General features: G+C 37.1%; 1 protein-coding gene across 9 annotated transcripts in view; it reads left to right on the forward strand.

Annotated features, from left to right (window-relative positions):
* DMD (dystrophin) overlaps positions 1 to 15,739 on the forward strand; it is a 2,362,639-nt gene that overhangs the window by 1,758,061 nt on the left and 588,839 nt on the right. For all 9 annotated transcript variants that reach the window (XM_070783459.1, XM_070783466.1, XM_070783462.1 and 6 more), the window contains one exon: positions 12,534 to 12,745. In XM_070783459.1, coding sequence (XP_070639560.1) covers positions 12,534 to 12,745 — 212 coding nt within the window. The remainder of the gene's footprint in view (positions 1 to 12,533; positions 12,746 to 15,739) is intronic.

The following is a 15,739-nucleotide window of genomic DNA, read 5'->3' on the forward strand; positions in this document are numbered from 1 at the left end:
AAGGGAATTAGGCATGAGGAGGACTCGATGGACATGAGTGTGAGCAAGCTCTGGGAGTTGGTGATGGACAGGGAAGCCTGGAGTGCTGCAATCCATGGGGTCACAAAGAGTCAGACATGACTGAGCGACTGAACTGAACTGAGCTGAAGAAGACATGGTAAGTCACTGTAGTATTCTTTCTTGGAGAATCCTGTGTACAGAGGAGCCTGGTGGACTACAGTCCATGGGGTCACAAAGAGTCAGACACATCTGAAGTGACTAGCATGCACGCATGCAAAGAGAAACCTAAACCTGAAGAGAAGAGGGTAAGGAAGACTAGAAATAAAGAAAAGTCCGTTAGTAGACAATACCTGGCATTTTGCTATTATAACACGTGATACCTGTTCAAGGAATTATTATTTTTATTCCTTAATTTAATTGGCTAGACTGTGGGCTGTGCCTGTGAGAAGTTAGCCCACTTTGCTTTTCAGGTATAACTTGCATTTTCTACACTCATCAACTCAAAGTTTGAGTGAAAAGGTGTAGGGATGAAATTCAGTGTGTGTTCAGGGTGGGAAAAAAGTCTTTTTTTATTCTACACATTTAAAAATATTTTATTACAACAAATGCATCGACTTTGATGTGCAGATCTGTGGTGGCGAATGGGTTTTATTGTGTGCACTGCATGCTGGTGACATGGTAATACATTCGTGGTGCTGGAATTATAATGATACTCTTTAACTCCACTTTAATGAACTCTTGCTGCACCCTTTTGAGTTGTTAGTACTTTATTTGCTACATTTGCCACTTAATTAGTAGACAGTGGGGACAGGCTGAACAGATGGATTGTCCAGTGATATGTTGTGTCTGTATCACATTGAAACAATTTATTTTCTGTCTTGTGAATGACCTACGATTGTAAACTGAAATATTTTTACATAGCTATAGATTAAGCTTCTCCTCCAACTTTAAGCTTTCATTTCAACCAATAGTTCCCCTTTGCCAAAGGAAGCCATTATTTTTTAAGTTGATTCATTTCAATGACCAAATCACATTTCAACATCTGCCTGTTTATGTAATTAATAAAATAATTTACATGTTCCATTATGACTGCATATTGGTATTTTCTTATAAATCTACAACTCTCCAACCAGTGGCAAAAATGTGGTCCTTTTTCCTTAAGTCATCTTTCCTTAAGTATAGGAACTAACACACACTTTCCTATATTTTATAACCAAACAGAAGAATGAGCTTTTGTCAGAAGACTAACTCATTTTCTCTATGAGAATATTCAGCATACTTTCTTTTTTTTTTTTCATTTTTTTTCAGCATACTTTCAAGGAGGATAGTATGATCTTTGACATTCTGTTGATTAGGAAATTAAGCAATCTTCCCCGTGTACATGTGACTTTAAACAAAATATTTTGTCATTTTCACGCCTATAAATTCTGTTTACTGTCTTTTAAACGTCTGTGTTCCACAGATGGTATTGTTTCTTAATTTAAAAGTGGCTTTAATAACTTAGAAATGTGTTTAAATAATATGCTGCTTTGTGCTTGTGAGAGAGCATTTTATGACATTTTATAATGAAAAATTCTAATGCACAGAAAAGCTGAAAGACCTGTAAATGTCCCTGAACCCACCACCTAGACTGTGCTGTACAAATTCATCCCTTTCTCTGCCCATCAGTCCTTACTATTTTCTGATGCATTTCAAACTAAATTTAGAGACATCAGTACTTTTTACCCCTAAGCACTTCAGCATGCTTATCATTAACTAGAGCTAATCGTTCCTTTATAGTTCTTTTTGTTGTTTTATTTGCTTGTTTTTTTGTGGCAAAATTTGCATAGAGTCAAAAGTTCAAATCTTATGTGTACCAGTCAATGGGTACTGATGAATGGGTACACCTGTGTGACGCATACCTCTGTCAAAAGAAAGGAAAATATCACCTCAGAAAGGAAAGAACCTTTGGATGTTAACTAGACTTATTATAGTGATCAGTTCATAATATATATAAATATCTAATTATGCTGCTTACCTGAAACTAATGTAAGTTTGTATGTCAATTATATCTCAAGTAAAAATAATAATGATAGTAAATGGATTAAAACAATGTAGTTGGTTGGTAGAAGGACGTGTGCTCATCTTCTCCTGTGAGAGCACCAAAATCACAACTAGCTGTTGAGCAGTCATCGACAGGAGGACTGCGTCTGCATGCTAAGTCACTTCAGTCGTGTCCGACTCTTTGCAACACTGTGGACTGTAGCCCACTAAGTTCCTCTGTTCATGGGATTCTCCAGGCAAGAATACTGGAGTGGGTTGCCATGCCCTCCTCCAGGGAATCTTCCCCACCCAGGGATGGAACCTGCGTCTCATGTCTCCTGCATCTCTTATGTCTCCTGTATTGGCAAGTGGGTTCTTTACCACTAGTGCCACCTGGGAAGCCCAAGGGACCCACTAAGAAAGATACTCCATGTTCAGCGATAAAGGAGAAGCTGCAATGAGATGGTAGGAGGGGCACAATCATAATAAAATAAAATCCCATACCCGCTGGGTGGGCAACCCACAAACAGGAAAATAATGGTACCGAAGAAGTTCTCGCAACCAAAGAAGTTGTGAAGGTTTTGAGCCCCAAAGCTGGCTTCCCAGCCTGGGGATCTGGTAAAGGGACTCAGAATCCCCAGAGAGTCTGACTTTGAAGGCCAGTGAGATTGAACTGCAGGACTTCCACAGGACTGGGGGAAACAGAGACTCCACTATGGGAGGGCACAAACAAAAACCTGTGCACATCAGGACCCAGGGGAAAGGAATAGTGACCCCCACAAGAGACTTACCAGACATACATGCGAGTATTGGAGGGTCTCCAGTAGAGGCATGGGTCAGCATTGGCCCACTGTGGGAACAAGGGGCGGGGGGTGGAGGACACTGGAAGCAGCAGTCCTGGGAGGTGCCCTTGGTGTGAGCCCTCTTGGAGGTTGCCATTAGCCCTACCACAGAGCCCATAGACCCCAGGTCTGGGTCACCTCAGGACAAACAAAATTGAGAGGGAGGCAGCACAGCCCCACACATCAGCAGACAATTGGATTAAAGTTTTACTGAGCACTCCCTGCCACCAGAGAGACCCAGTTTAACCCACCACGAGCCCTCCCATTAGGGAGCTTACACAAGCCTCTTAGCCTCATCCACCAGAGGGCAGACAGAAGAAGCAAGAACTACAAGCTTGCAGCCTCCTGAAGGAAAACCACAGTCGCATAAAGCTAATCGAAATGAAAGGCATAGGATGATGTCCCAGATGAAGGAACAAGATAAATCTCCAGAAAATAATAATGATAGTAAATGAAGGGAACTTTTTAATGTTGGCTTTAGTTTATTTCAACTGAATTTGAACATGACTGAATATGATTGCCAAGCTATACCATTCCAGGGAAATGATACAGATGTCTATATGCTATTTGTTCATCCAGGCACTGGAATGACTGAGTTCTTCCTAATAGCCTTGTAAGATGAGTTTCTATCTGTGACAGAAACATCAAGGAGCATGTATTTCACAGACTGTTAGAGCTGGAAAGAACTCCAGGGATCATCCAATCTACTACCCACCTTTGCTTAATAGCTCAGGATTTGAAAAGTCCTATGGTGTTACAAAAGTGCATAACTGCCTATCTTTCTCCTGTAATTAGGGGCCAAATACTCTGCTCAGTGTCTTGTGTCCAACATTTCTTTAATCTTCATAGATTATTAACCTTCTTGTTATTATTATCCCCATTCTACAGAGAGCAAACCGAGTGTGAAAATAGCATTAAATTATTAATCTTTGGCATGTGCAAACTAACCTTAAATGTTAGACTGATATTATAAAATATTTTTAACTTAATTATTTGTTCTGGGTCTGTCGTCTGTGAATTTAAAATGAAATGCTTGGCTGTTCCTGAATTCCAGCTTTTGGGGGATTTAGAGGAGAAGCATATATTCAAATTAGTCGTAGCAGCTAGGATTTAATCATTTGTCTATAATCCCCCCTTTTGTTTTTCAATTTTTTGGTCTGAAATGTCTTCTCAGACATTGTATTCTGTTTGCACAGCAACCACATTCCTCTGTCCTGTTCCTAAATAGAGTAAATGCCCATTTCTTCTAGCTACATTCGACTTCATGGTTAGTATGTTTCTTCCTCTTCTTAATGGGTTTGAGACTTCTCTATGCAGAGTTTAACTACAGATGAAACTTGTACACAACCATGTTTAAATTCCATGTGGAAGTAGAAGGAACACATCTTTTTAAATTGGAGGGTAGTTGCTTTACAATGTTGTGTTGGTTTTTGCCATACAAGAATATGAATCAGTCATAAATATCCATATATCTCCTCCCTTTTGAACCTCCCTCCCACCCCCTAAGAGGAACAAATCTTAATATTTCCTATAAATTGAGTGATTATTATTTTTACTTCCCTTGGCTCCTTATAAATCTTTGACTATAAAACATTGATGTATACTCACATTACTCAAGGTATAGTTGTACCCTAAGTTTATACAAGAATAGAATAATGATGATTTCTTTGTTTTCAGTACCCTTCTTGATAATGCCTAGCCTTTTGCTGACTGTTTTGGCCTCAGGGAACATTTTGATTACCATATTTTCTTCCTGATACTAGCAAATGGTTCACAGTGTATTAAACTTCAATTGGGAAAAATTTCCTTACAGTTGACCACACAGTTAAATAGATGACACTCTTTACCCATTCAAATGACCTCAAAAAATTTACTTGTAATTTAAATATTTAAGCTCAGTGCTTTCTACCTGGAACTCTTATATACTCTTGGACTCATTGAGATCCACAGAGTGCTCCCCCTAGCAGATTACAAATGTTTTCTGGTAATTATAATGTCTGTACAGAGAAACAATAACACCTTACTTTAGTATGGTCCTTGAGTCTTTTATCCATTATTGAATTTTACCTTCACAATGATACAACTATCAGTATTTCAGTTTTGCAATTGAGGAGCTTGAAGCTGTGATGAATCAACTTATGCAAACTACAATACCTATTTCATCACAAATCCAGGGCTATAGCCCATTACTAACTGCTAGTCAAGGTTTCTTTCTAAAACTTAGTCACAGTGATTTCTAATTCTCAGACAGTAACTTGAGTACAGAAATTGGAACAGAGCTGTTCTTTGTTCTCTGGCAATATATATATTAAAAAAGTCAGTCATTTCAGTTGTGAACATTTTCCCTTAGAAAAGATGTTGAGGGAATTTATATCAGTCAAGATCATATATTGATAATCAAGCATAGCTAGCTTAAAAACTTGAAGTAAAAGACTGGTTAGTACTAAATCAACTGAACTGTTTCTTTCTCTGCAGTATTGTGGTTCTTGACATGATTGCTTGGTTTCCAATTTGACACTTCTGGAGATCTGGAAATCAGGACACATGCTGAGCCTCAGTCTGTCATCCTGAGCCCTAGCATTGATTATTTATTCCTTTCATTGTCCAGCATCTACTTACTGCACAATTCCCTTGAGAAGCTTACCCTATCGGACCTCTGAAAGACGAAATACACACATTAGGGTAGCTCTTCACTTACCAACAGGTACTGATTATCTGAGTTTATAAACATATATTTCTTATTATTTCGTTTTTGTATGTCAGATGAGTCTGATATAAATATAAATCTACAGAATGGGACCAAGTACATTGCCATAATATATCTTTGGTCTGTCATTAATATCCTGGGTGAAGTGTTGCAAGTATGGTGAAATTCTGTAGTTTGAATTGTTGCCCAATTATGAACAGTTACCAACTCTAACTACCTTGATGGTCCATCTCCAAATTAACTTTTCTCTTTGATGATCTTCAGATTTTATATTTACTTTCATTCCTTCATAAAATGAAATAGATTAAAAAAATTCTAAAATTCTCTTCTGTATACATTCTTTAGGGTCTACTCTTAGGACAGCTATATCAATTATACTCTTTTTTTTTTTTTTTTTGCTATGTCACATGGCTGGTAGAATCTTATTTCCCCAACCAAGAACTGAACCTGGGCCCTTGGCAGTAAAAGTGCAGACATTCCTAACCACTGGACCTCCAGGACATTCCCTGCATTGCCTTTTTAAATTTGCATAACTGATGGCTGCTCCATTAGTCTCTATGTACTGATTTGGTTCTCTGACTCTAGTCTTACTCACTGTCCAGTGAGTGTTTGTCAAAAACCCTTTATCACACAAATCTAAGTACTCAATCATATTGTGTCCTTGGTGCAACGTTGCATCTCTTATTCATATCTGCTCAAGCAATACATATTTCACATCAGCCCTTTTCAAAAAGCTGAATTCTCCAAAGTTGTATGTATAATACATTTTACAAGTCTTGAAAATATATTATTAAATTTTTATTGAAGTACGATATACATGAGGAAAAGTGCACATCACATAAATGTCTAGCTTGGTGAATGTGTGGAAACAGATTACAACTGTGTAAACAGTACCCAAATCAAGAAAAACTATGTTAGAGGACCCTTAAAAGTCTCTATCATGTCTCTTTCAGTGAGTCCCAGTCCCACAAAGGTAACAGCTATCTTGACGTCTATAATCATCTTACTTTTTCCTGGTTTTGCACATTTTATAAATAGAATAATACAGTATGTCCTTGGTTTTGGCTAACTTCTTTCCATCACCATTATGTTTGTGAGATTAATACATCTTATTGAATATAGATGTAGATATTTAATTCTCATTGCTGGGTAGTATTCTATTGACAAATTTACCACAAGGTATTTATCCATTCCAGTATGGCAACTGGGAATGTGGGTACTTTCCAAGGTGGATACAATCTTCTAATTTTGTACATGTCTTTTGGTGAATATTAAGTATGCATTTCTCTGGGATATATACCTGGGAGTGGCCTATAAGTCAAATCATGTTTAAATATATTTGACAAGTAGACTAGAGAAATCTCTGGTGTTTATCTTTTTGTAAAGAAAATAATGTCTCTATAATTTCTGCTCTGCAAAATGGATTCTCACATATGGTTAGTTATTTCACAAGGGGTGATACATCTGCTGTCTGTCTTTCAAGTATTCATCTGATTGTACTTATGTTAATAACAATATGATAGTTTATTGTTGTGATTATCCTCTGGAGCTCAGTATGTTTCAAAATTTGAAAATGCCCATAAAAATATCCTTATCCAATAAACACATGCACTTGTCTATGTTACTTAGTCTAAGATTTAATTAAAAAGACAGACTGAGGCAAAAAGACATGCAGCAGATTTTCTCTGACCTACAGTTTAAGAATGTCAGAGAGAGATCATTGATTAGTTTTGACTTACTGGATTCCTCCCCCCACAGTTATTTTTAATTTATGGATTTTTTGAATCAGATGAGACTACTCCACTAGTAAACATGAATATTAAAGATGTTTTATACATGAAAATATGGTCAATGCAAAGGCATTAAATCAAAAACAAAGGATGCCCAGAGAATATTTATTTGCTTATAATAGAGATTGTAGAAAGTAAGAGGAAAATAATGAGGGAAATCTGAAAGACTTAATCCAGTTTTTAAATTATATGGACTTGAAATGCAATAGATGGTGATTGCGTTCAGAGAAGAAAGACTCAGTGTCCTGCATAAGAGTTAACCTTGGAAGTGTTGACTTGGCCAAAAAGTTCCTTCTGGTTTTTCTGTAGCATCATATGGAAAAGCCCCAATGAACTTTTTGGCCAACCTGTAGCACTTGTACATTATTCTAGAGAGGAAACATGGATACTTGAAAAAGTATGAATGGACAATTCATTTGGCAGTTATCAAAAGTATACCATGTGCCAACCATGGGGCTATGCTCTAAGAAAATTTTTAAATGAATAAAATTCTAACCTAGACTAGATTCCCCTAGAAGTAGACCTTAAAACAATGGCTTAAGTAACAATGACTTACTTATATGATGATCTCAGGCAGTACCTGTAGGAGAGTAGGACAGTGAAATATGTAAAGGAAAGAAGCCAGTAATTGAGCCAATTACTGAGCAGGTTACTGCTGTGAACAACTAGAGTCCAGCCCCAGTTAGTGAAGTCTGAGTGAAAGTGAAAGTGAAGTCACTCAGTCATGTCCGACTCTTTGTGACCCCATGAACTATAGCCCACCAGGCTCTTCTGTCCATGGGATTTTCCAGGCAAGAATACTGGAGTGGGTTGCCATTTCCTTCTCCAGGGGATCTTCTTGACCCAGGGATTGAACCCAAGTCTCCTGCATTGCAGGCAGACTCTTTACCATCTGAGCCACCAGGGAAGCCCTTAAGTCTGAGAGATGGTGAAAAATACACCTGACAGTTGTTATCAATAAGGGGCAGTTATCTCCCACATCTCATCCATCATTGGCTGATTGACTTGTCAGTTCTCTACAGTAAGATTTCTACCACTCTACTAAAATCATTTTCTGCATGATCTTCAGGAAATCTCTTGTGGTCAAAGCCAGTGGATACTTTTGGTATGGGTTTTTGGAAATTTGACTGCTTAGGTCCAGGTGTTGGCTCTTGTATTCACTATCTGTATGACCTTAGGCCAGTTCTTTAACATAGCCCCTATTTCTTCATTGGTTAAATGAGGAGAACAGCAACAACAGTAATGACACAAACAATGATACCTACTTCATAAGATTACCATGGTGGTTAAATGAGTTACATGTAAAGAGCTTAACACAGTACTTTAAGCAGAGAGGGTATTCAAATAATGTTTTATTATGATTTGTATTGGCTCCTGTGACATATGTGGTATATAAAAGTTTAACCACACTTGTGGTTTTGAAATTTTCTCTTATCCACGTTTCTTTGGACGTGCCCTTTCCAGGTGGTCCTCCTTCCTTTCTAGCCATTCATCCGTCTGATTGACTATTTATGCTGTATCCTGTCTTTGTGCTGTATTTTCCAGGACTCCATCTTTAACCCTCTGTTTTGCTCAGTCTATATACCATACCAATGAGCATGTGTTCATATTGGTGGCTTCAATTTTTACTTTTCTCTAGTGATCTCTAATCCTGAATTTCTCTGTCTCCCAAAATACACAGCTGTGCCGTGCATAGCATCTTCAGTCCAAGTGACTGAAATGATAGTCCTATATGGAAGATCCTCAGAACTTTCCACTGGATCAGTCTAAGACTGAACTCATTGCCTTTTCCTTAGAACCATTGATCTGTATTCCTTGTGAAAGTGAAAGCATTGTTGCTCAGCCATTTCTCTTTGCAACCCCAAGGACTGGAGCCCACCAGGCTTCTCTGTCTGTGGAATTCTCAGGCAAGAATACTGGAGTGGGTAGCCATTCTCTTCTCCAGGGGATCTTCCTGATCGAGGGATCAAACCCTGGTCTCCTGCATTATGAGCAGATTAGATTCTTTACCACTGAGCCACCAGGGAAGCCCCTTTATTCCTTGAGGAGATGATAAATAACACCTTCATTTAACAGGCACCAACCAATCAGCAGTCAGGGAATCTTAGACTCCATTGTTTCCCCAGTGCTTAGGCTAATGCCTGGTATCAATAGATGGTAAAGAAAATGGTAATTGGCAGGATGGAAATATTGATGCAGAGGGGTAGACGGATTGTTGAGTAACCTATAAATCTGTTTCTTTAAGTATTATCTCATGATCATCCACAATTGAAGGTCAGAGATGAGAAAGCACATCTTTAGTGGGGTGCATACCCAGTAAACCATTTTCTGTTAGTAATTTATACACACATGACCCCTTGGGGATAAAAACCTTCATTGCTGTGATTGCACAGGCACTCAAATGGGATGTTTGTCTGAAATGATGGTATAGACTATAGAAGCTTCCTTCTTTTTCAACAATTAAGAAATATCTACCCACATGATCAGAGAAACTGTTTTCCTTCTTTCTCATATAGAGTGATAGCCTTTTAAAAATATAAATTATGTCTATCCTATTGAAATGAATATAAGATGTGTAAAATATTCACTGGCATAAATGCAAATGGCTTACCATGTTTTTGTCAAAAAATACTAGGCGTTCTAAACATTTTGATAGCATAGTAAAATGTTACCAATTAAGGCTAATTAAGGCAAATTGTAATCATAGCCTTTTAGAGGAAAGTCAATTTTATTATTTCCAAATACATGTAATATGCATATAACAATAGGCCAAGGAAAATAAAGAAGTGCCAGCTATGCATAGCAAACCAGCCTGCTATGATAAGTTGGAAAATGGTTTGCAATCAGGTTGTCAATTGTTTCTATGATTGATAAAAAATTCCAGAACACTTAAAGAGACGTTTGCTTATATTTTAAATTGCTTTTTTATAATAGCATTTACACTAGTAATTTTGTAAACTGAAGATTAAACAGACTAGTTAATAACTGTAAATCTCAACTATAATAAGTGCTATACTACCCAGTGGGGGAACAACAGCAATGCAACAAGCAAACAAAAAAAATGGTTTTCACAGATTACAAGGAGGTACTGACATTTAAACAGAGGGTGACATGTTAAGCAAAGTTGAAATATAATATGCTGAGTGGATTTGCAATGCAGAGCAAACACCCAAACCAAAATGAATTCAATAAAACAGTATCTATCATGAGTGTCACTTACTCAGTTTTACCTATTCCAGGCACCAGATTCTTTCATTCATGTCACAGGCACTAATCTTGTGGGGTCTATTTAGCCCTGATGGTTATTTATAAAATATCTCAAGTACTTCTTTAACTCATAACTTGGAATAATTTAAGAGAGGCAACAACAGGTTTAATTAAGAAGACCTAAGCTTATGCCATGAAATAAGAAGCACAATACTGTGCTGTATAAATTTTATTTGTCCGTTGCCCATCTCTACCGCATTCTCCACTCTGGGAGGCTAATGTGTGTCATCAGTGGTCTCCCATGTCCTCTGGCTTCCAGTTGATTTAGCCACTGGGAAGTGGGAGTTGGAAATAGAATAAAGAGGGCAGAGAGGTCAGGATATTTATTCTGCTAGTTCCCTACCCATGAAGTTGCTTCAGGCTATGTCCCTTGACAAAAGGTTACTGCTCTTCTCAAGGTGCTTTCTTATGACTCTCAGCTTCTGGCCACTTCTCCCTCCCCTGATATCTTGGGCCTAGATGTAGTAACATCTCCACTGCTGCAAGACCCAGTTTCTTATATTATCTCTGGTGATTTTCCTATACCCTGATTGTGTTATAATTTGTTCCTTTGTAAATAAATCACTCAGATTATCCAGGGCAGATCAAGCTGAGATATTCCACAGGACAGTGTGGGGACACTGAAGGGTTTAAGTGAGGGAGTGGAGTGATTAGATTTATCTTGTTTATTACTTTGTCTACAATGTGCAAGTTACATTGGAAAATAGACTTGAGGCAGAGAGACTGTGTAGTCTGTTGCAAACACATAGGCAGAAAATGATAGAGCTTTGCATTGGCAATGTGTGGAAACAAGGAAGGAGTTCTGTATGACAGAAATTAGTAGCCAATTATATATGGTGTTTTGCAAGGCTTAGGGAAAATTCTAGAATGTCTGTCAGATTTCCTGCTTAAGGAATAAAATAATAGTGGTTTTATTACTTGTTTTCTATGGCATTATTTCCATTTTATGAAATCAGCTTAAAGAAAGGATTACATGGCCCTCAAAGAAAAGAAAAAAACAATCTTGTCATGTTTATTTTGAATATTCTAAAATATTCCAGAGCAGAATCTATAGGGAATTGCTATCTTTGACTCACAAGAATATAAAAAAATAGCTTCAGTGTAAGTCTGTCCTACTTGTAGAATATAACTGGCGTGAATTCTAAAATATTGTTACAAGAAGTTTCTAAATATACAGGAAAAAAAATTTTGAGACCAAGTAGTTTTCTTGGGAGTTGAGAGAAATATCAATAGGGGAGTGAGGAAGTGAGATAGGTAAGGCAAGACAGCCAGTTAAGGATGATGCATAATCAAGCAGGTTACCACGATGACCCACTAGAGCTTTATCCCACTGGGAAAGCTCTGGAACCTTTATAAAACACATATCTCAAAGTTATCTTCCCTAGCATCAAGGGTGCTCTCATGTTCCTACCCCAGTGCCTACCATCAGCCATTGATGAGAGGCTGCTTCTGGGAGGCAGGGTGGTGAGAGAGTGGAGAGGGGATGGCAAAGCATACTCTTTGGGGCAACACAAAGCCTACAAGCAACAAAATGTCAGTGATAGTATTGGAAATAAGGCTGCTGGGCACTGAAGTGATAAGGGTGGGGAATTTGGACATTCTGTTATAGGAGCTTTCAAAAAGGTTATTGATATTTTGCTCCAGAGATGAAGAACAGACAGAGTTAAATTTTTCACTTATACTATTGATGTTCTAGGTCACTTTCAGGAAGTTGACTTAACAAAAACTCATGTTTGCCTTTAAAAAAAGTAAGAAATACTACTGTCCGTCATGCTAGCTGTAACACAATGAGCAATTTCTTTCATAAGTAATAAAAAATGTGAGATAATATTTGGATGTTCAATTTCATATGTCTTCTCCAGACTAGCATTTACTCCCACATATTCATTTTTCCTTCTCTTTCAGTTGAAAGAATTCAGAGTCAGTGGGATGAAGTACAGGAACACCTTCAGAACCGGAGGCAGCAGTTAAATGAAATGTTAAAGGATTCAACACAATGGCTGGAAGCTAAGGAAGAAGCTGAGCAGGTGGTGGGGCAGGCCAGAGCCAAGCTTGAGACATGGAAGGAGGGTCCCTACACAATGGATGCAATCCAAAGGAAGATCACAGAAACCAAGGTTAGTATCAAAGATATGTTCTTAAAATACACTGGATAAAATTATACCGTGGATTAAAAGTTAATGGTTTTGTATGTAAATTTATTAAAAGAAAACATAGACTGAGGGAAAAAAATCTATATAGTCTTCTTGGATGGATGGCTTCCATTTCTAAATTAGTCATTGTTTAGACTACACCAAGCTACACAGCTTGTTTTTAATACTAGACTTATTTGAAAAATAAACCCTGAAATCTCAATAGGTGAGTTACAGTGATGATTAATTCCTTGGTTGTGTCATAGTCCAATAGAGGTCCAAGAACTCTTCTTGGGAGCTTTCCCCTAAACAGTGAGTTGCAGATTCAGGATTTTCTAATTTTATTAAACTATAATTTTAAAATCATGTCTGCCCTAAGTCACCACAGAAGAATAAGAGAGAATGTGGTAAAGACATGGGGTTTTAGGGCCAGGCCTCAAAATTGTGGACATTACTTCCATCCATATCCCATTGACCAGAACTTATTCCAAATTTAATTTCAGGAAGAATAAGTTGGAGTAACAAACTGGTGAACTTTTAGCTGCTCCTTGCCATAGCTAGTTTTCCAAAGGGTCTGAACAGCTAAGAGGACACAGTTTTTATTTCTATGACAAGAATGTTAGAAAGCCATAAGTTTGTAGTATTTCACAAACTTAGTACATTTATTGGAGGCATCATCTAAGTGAACAAAAATTTTCTCTTTCATAAGATATTTGTTACCACTAAAATGTTCTCCCTTTGACAAGGGTAGATGAATTAGGAATTTCTAAGGATGGTTTTTCCAATTTCTCATTTGATTATGTGAAATACAGAATCCATGTGGTTATTCTTGAGGGTTCTGCTCTCATCAATCAGGTACTCAGTATGTCACGCTATTTCATTTTTCTCTCAAAAATTTAAGATTCTATGAATCTAGCAGATAATGGAACAGATTGGTTAACTGGTAAGGAGAGATTACATGGAAAAGTAGTTTGGACTGGACCCTTGGGTTAGAAATGAGGGGAAGGAGAGGTGAGAGGTGTATAAAGATAGAAATGATCAGAGCAAGAAGACTCTGAAAATTGGCGGTTAAGAAATACTCTTAAAACATACAAGAACCCTAAAGTGATGGCAAGAATAATTAAGGTTTAATAGCTTCTGAAAGAGCAAGGGGCTTTAAATAAGAGACGGAAAGAGTTGCAAAAGTAAATATGAGAGGAGGAAACAAAACAGTTTTTTCATCAAAACAAGCAAGATGTTTTGGACACCTAAAACAAAGACAAGATTATATTATAATTGCCATCCTTATCAAACTTTTGAAATAAAAATTTTCTTTTGAATAGTCAGTCTAAAACTGTGCCTTAAAATGGCTCAGCCATTATCTTTGGAAACTTATGTTTTTGTTTGTGATATTTAGGAATTTAATGATATATATTGTTACAACTTCAGTGTAGGTTCCTAACACAAATAAAGATGACTAAAGCTGTAATTTTCATGTCCATTTCCTAAATAACATATGCTAAAGCTAAAGTAATACTAATACTGACATTTAGCGAATACTTGGTACTTGTCAAAAACTATGCTAATCACTGCATATATTGGCTTAGTTCATCCTCCCGAAAACTTTTCATGAAAAATAGTATTATTGTTCCCAGTTTACGTATAAGAAAATTGAAAGCCTAGTGAAGTTCAGTAACTTCTTTTAATAGCAATAGAGTTGGAATATGAATGCAGAGCAATTACTTTTGTAAATGACCTCCCAGATTTCTTCTTTAACCCACTGTCTGTGTGGCTTAAACAGATCAAAAAACACTGAAAGTATCCAAAAGGGAGAAAATTGTAGTTGTGAACTGACAAATAAGATTACCAGTGAGCCAACAGGTGGAAAATGAAAGTAGTGAAACAGCCTACTAGGGAGAAGTTTTCATATTCCATTTTACTGTGGAAAAACTAAAAAGATAAGTGTAGATTATATTCCATTTTTAATGAAACTCCAATGTTTAATTCTTATAAAAGTCAGGGAGCCTGATAAAGTGGAGGACTGCCTTTATGTCTGCTGTGTTATCACTCCTGAGTGATATTAGCTGGCTTGTCACTTACAGTTTTCTTTTAGGAAGAAAGTGTGAAGATAGACATAATAGACACTGGTTAATTTGACCAGAATCTCCTTACTCCATGAATTCTTTCTTACTCTCTGTATCTAGGATTAGCATAGAGATGGTGAGCCTAATAGTCAGTCATCAGACTGTATCTATAAACTTGGAGAGCTGTAATTACAGTAGCCAGCTTTCCTTGGAGTAGCATCGCTGATGACTACCCTCCTCGTCACAATGAAATAGTTTCAAAGCCAACCACTGGCCCTGTTATACTCTTTGAAAACTGAAACCAGTCGTCATACCTGAACTAATGAAAAAAATCACTCATCATTCTGATATTTTAATGATTCATAATTGCTACCATTTGTCTATAGTTTCTTCTGCTTCTTATCTACATATTTTTAATTGTCTTCATATTGTAGATAAAATTTTGAATTCTTATTTTAAAGGTAGTATTATCATATAAATATATATGTTGCTGTATAAGTTTTAATAATTATAATTTTAACTATAATATTGCATTCAGTTCCATCTTTCACCATTTCCCTACTAATTTAGAAAACCTCTGCTCTTGGTTAGACAAAATAGTAGATTTAACACTGAAATAACAGCCCCTTCACAAAGTAAAAGTCAAATCTGAGATGGCATCTGAGAAAAGTCCATCTTGAAAGCATGTACAAGGTAGAAGGAGATAGCAGCAGGAGAGTATTTGGCAAAAGAATAGACTGTAGATGGTCCACTGAGTCAACAGTTAATGAGCAGATCATTAAGAGATGCCCATAATGTATGTCTAGTTTCTTTCTTTCCTATAATAACCCTGACTTTTTTGTAAACAAAGCATAAAGTAAGTAGGTGATTTTGTTAACTGCACGGCTTCATTTGCTCTTCTACATGGACCTAGTAA

Source organism: Bos indicus, chromosome X, assembly GCF_029378745.1.
Source record: "Bos indicus isolate NIAB-ARS_2022 breed Sahiwal x Tharparkar chromosome X, NIAB-ARS_B.indTharparkar_mat_pri_1.0, whole genome shotgun sequence".
Taxonomy (NCBI): Eukaryota; Metazoa; Chordata; class Mammalia; order Artiodactyla; family Bovidae; genus Bos; species Bos indicus.